Source organism: Vipera ursinii (genome assembly GCF_947247035.1).
Source record: "Vipera ursinii genome assembly, chromosome: 10".
In the NCBI taxonomy this organism is placed as follows: Eukaryota; Metazoa; Chordata; class Lepidosauria; order Squamata; family Viperidae; genus Vipera; species Vipera ursinii.
The window spans coordinates 18006146-18010051 of NC_139520.1; the positions used below are offsets into that span (position 1 = coordinate 18006146).

General features: G+C 59.6%; 1 protein-coding gene across 1 annotated transcript in view; it reads left to right on the forward strand.

Annotated features, from left to right (window-relative positions):
• Nucleotides 1-1580: 1580 nt before the first annotated feature.
• NKD1 (NKD inhibitor of WNT signaling pathway 1) overlaps nt 1581-3906 on the forward strand; it is a gene marked incomplete at its 3' end in the record, with an annotated part of 78202 nt that continues 75876 nt past the window's right edge. Inside the window, exons 1-3 of the mRNA XM_083370877.1 lie at nt 1581-2353; nt 2645-2677; nt 2990-3141. Of these exons, the coding sequence (XP_083227003.1) occupies nt 2329-2353; nt 2645-2677; nt 2990-3141 (210 nt within the window). The 5' untranslated portion in view covers nt 1581-2328. The remainder of the gene's footprint in view (nt 2354-2644; nt 2678-2989; nt 3142-3906) is intronic.

The window sequence follows — 3906 nt, forward strand, 5'->3', positions numbered from 1 at the left end:
GACCCTGGGAGCAACTGTTGTAAATACAGCCCGTATGTATCCAAGCACCCAAATTTTATTCCTGTGACTTTGGAGCTGTTGCGAAGGTTGTTAAGTGCGGTTTCCAGTGCCACTGTAACTTTGACCACTGCTAAATGAATGGTTGTTAAGCTAAGGATTAGAATCTACGGCGGTGCTTGATATAGTTTTCTGGTCCTCCACATTGTATGTCACGATGTTTCCTTACGGCTTGGCATCTTGGGCAAACCCAACCTAGTTGTAAGCCAGGGTTTATCCATCCTGAATCTAATCAAGGAGGCTCAAATGCCACAAACCACAGCCTAGCCCTAGACCAGGGGTAGGCAAACTCGGCTCTTTTAGGACTCGTGGACTTCAACTCCCAGAATCCAGCTGGCTCAGGAATTCTGGGAGTTGAAGTCCAGGAGTCCTAAAAGAGCCGAGGTTGCCTATCCCTGCCTTATTAGACCAACCTTTGTGATTTCTCAGTCCTGGGTTAAGAGCTGAGCCCAAGAGTTAGAAGCCAGGGTTTATAAACCCTGGCAAGTCTTCCATCTTGGGTTTTGCCTTACAAGCTGGGCGTGCTTCAAGGAAGCAGCACTTCACACCCACATGTTGCCAATGTGAATGCCTCCCTCGGGAGCCCCCGCATCTCCAAAGTCTGCCAGAGAAGCCCAACACGGGCCCAAGACAGCGGAGAAGATGCATTCACACAATCACGCGCAGGACCACCACCACCCCACCCCACCCCACCCCACCCCGCTCCCCCTGCCTTTTGCCAAGTCGGAGCTCAACCTTGCAGGCGCGCATGGGGAAAGCGCGCGTGGGGGGAGGGGAGGGAGGGGGCTTTCCAAGCCAGCCCATCGGGCCAAAGAGCAAGCGGGGTGCGCCCTGCCCGACCCCCACTTGCAGAGGGGGAGAAGGAGACCGAAACGAGGAGAAAGCCTCGCCGGCTGCAGCGCGCCTCCTTCCTTCCTTCCTTCCTCTCTCCTTCCACACCTCCCTCCTTCCTTCCTTCCTTCCTTCCTTCCTTCCTTCCTTCCTTCCTTCCTTCCTTCCTTCCTTCCTTCCTTCCTTCCTTCCTTCCCTCCCGCTTTCCTTCTTTCCTTCCTCCGTGGCTCTGGGTTCTGCTGCCTGCGCCTGGCTGGAAATGAAATACCTCAAAGCCGCCGCCGCTCCTTTTATTTCAGGAGGGTGGTTGCTTTTTTTCCCCTCCCTCCCTCTCTCTCTCTCTCTCTCTTCCCTTCTCCTGGTTCTTTTTTTTTTTTTTTTGGAGACTCCAAAAGAGTCCTTTCATGTGCCGCCCGCCTCCAATCGGCATCCAGAGGTTGCCTGCAAGTGGTCTAATCTCCATGAGGTGTCAATCACGGCCCCTGGTGGGTGCAGGAAAGTCTTTCGTAACCGCCTCTGTCTTTGGGAAGGGGGGGGGAAAGACGGCCGGCGGGGGTGGCGGGCGAAGGGAGAGAGAGAGAGAGAGAGAGAGAGAGAGAGAGAGAGAGAGAGAGAGAGAGAGAGAGAGAGAGAGAGAGAAGGCGACAGGGAAAGAAAGAAGAGAGTGGAGAGGGAAAGAAAGAAGAGAGACTCGAGTGGCGAGAGGGAGAGAGAGAGAGAGAGAGAGAGAGGAAGGGAGGGAGGGAGGGAAAGAAGAGACAGAGTCGACTAGCAGCAGAGAGAGAGGAGAGAGGAATAGAAAGAAGAGAGAGAGACTTGAGCGGTAGGAGAGAGAGGGAGAGAGAGTGAAAGAAAAGAGAGAGACTGGAGTGGCGGGAGAAAGAGAGAGAGAGAGAGAGAAGGAAAGAAGAGAGAGAGAGAGAGTCGAATAGCAGGAGAGGGAGAGAGAGAGGAATAGAAAGAGGGAGAGAGAGAGAGACTGGAGTGGCAGGAGAGAGAGAGAGAGAGGAGAGAGCGAGCCGAATAGCAGAAGAGAGAGAGAGAGAGAGGAATAGAAAGAAGAGAGAGAGAGAGAGACGCAGCTGCTTCTCTCGCCGCCGCCCGAGCGCTCCGGTCTCCGCGCTGCTCCCGCCGCCGCCGGATGGAAGAAGCGGCCTCCGCTCGCCCCTTGCCCAGCCCCTTCGCCTTCTTGCCCCCTTCTCGCGAGTAAGGCCCGGAGGGCGAGGAGGAAGCACGTGGATTGCTTAAAAAAAGGAGAAGCAGAAGCCGCCGCCGGCTGCAACCGGGACTGGGAGCCAGCTTTCCCCGCTGCCTGACTTCGGGGACCCCTCCCCGCTCTCCCCAGATCGCCGGGGCGGGAGGGAGCGAGAAGGCGGGACCCCCCAGCGCCGGCCGCAAACGCTCCCCAATGCCAGCGCGGGCGCCGAGCCGGACAGAGCGATGGGGAAACTTCACTCCAAGCACGGTGAGTTGCAAAGTGGCGGCGGGGAGCGGGGCTGGAGGGATTTGGGTGGGGGGGTGGGTGGGGGGCGCTGTTAGGTTTGGAACAGCAGCGGTCCCACGGCCGGACTGGGGGGTGTGGGGTGTCGCGCGCCGGGGAGATATGGAGCTGGGAGCGGGGGGGTGGGTGGGCGAGTGAGAGCAGCTCTTGGACCAGCTAAGCCACGATTGGGATCTAACCATCTTTTTTTTTTCCTTTTAACCCCCCTCCCAACCCCCCCCCCTTTCTGCATTTGCCCCGCCGGATCTCCGCTAGCTGCTGCTTGCAAACCTCGAGAGAACCCCGAAGGTAAGCGGGGCGGCCTTGGGGTGGGGTGAGGAAGAGGGAGGGGTGTCCCGGTTTCAGGCCCTCCCCAACTTTTCCCGGCGCGGGGCTTGATTAGAACCCCCGAAGCGGTTGCGAGGGCGGTGGGGGGGGGAAGAAAAGTTTGCGCGCCGCTTTCCTGGCCGGGTCCCGGGGCTGCTGCCTGGTCGCCCCGGTGGAAGGAGGCTGCGGGGGGGGGGCGGCGGGGGTGGTGGGGGTGCTTGTGTGTGGGGGGGGGGGCTCGGGAAAAGGGGGGCTCCCCCGCCCACTTCTCCCCCGTTGGCTCTGCTTCTCCAGGTGACAGCTTCGCCGTGAACGCCTCGCTGGCGAGGAAAGGGTTGGAGGAATGGCCGGTGAACTCCAAAGGCTCCGGGGGCGACGGGGACGGCGGTTTGGGGGTCCCGCAGGGCTGCCCCCACCGGGCGCTTGGCAAGTGCTCCGGCCCCAGGGTGAGTTTGGGCCTTCCCGCTCCTCCGGCAACTCCATCCCGGACGGAGCGCGCTCGCCTTTACGTCGCGGGCGCCCGCTTGCAAATGGCTCGACCGGACACTCTTTAGGGCGCGTTGGGGAGAAAGGGTGGGTGGGGGACACTTTTTCCTCTTCCTCTTCCTTTTGTGGGGCAGGACACCCCGACGGTTTGGGTGCTTCTCTGGGGGACTCCTGGCTCCTTCTAAATGTGGGAGGCAGATGGAGGGTCCTTGAATGGGTGGGTGGGGGGGAGGTCAAAATCTGCACTACAGAGTGGGAGTTACCTCTTAACTGGTGTCCCCTTCCTGTTTGTACCCTCAACCCCCCTCCAGGGATTCTTTCTGGCCGTTCCCCTACTTTGGGACCCTCCCGTGATGGAGAGCCCCAATTCCCATCATCCTAAACGGGGAACGTGCTTTCCTGTGAAGTGCTGGGCCTTATTAAATTTCCCCAACCCAGTGGTTGCCCAACAGATGCCCTTCCCCAAGACTTTTGAATTCATTCCCCCTAATCCCAGAGGAGAAGATTCCCCACTCCAGAAAATTGGGGTGGAAGGCATCTGGAGGGCTCCCGGGGGGGGGGCCTTTCCCTGCTGTGGCTCGGAGGAGCACCCCCCCACCCCCTTCGGCCCCTCCCTGTGGCTTGGCTGCCAAAAGGCCTTGGGATCTTCCGAGGGTGTTTTGGAGGTGGGCAGTTCCGTTTCCTTGTTTGGCAGCGACCTGACCTCTTGACGGGGGCCCCTGCAG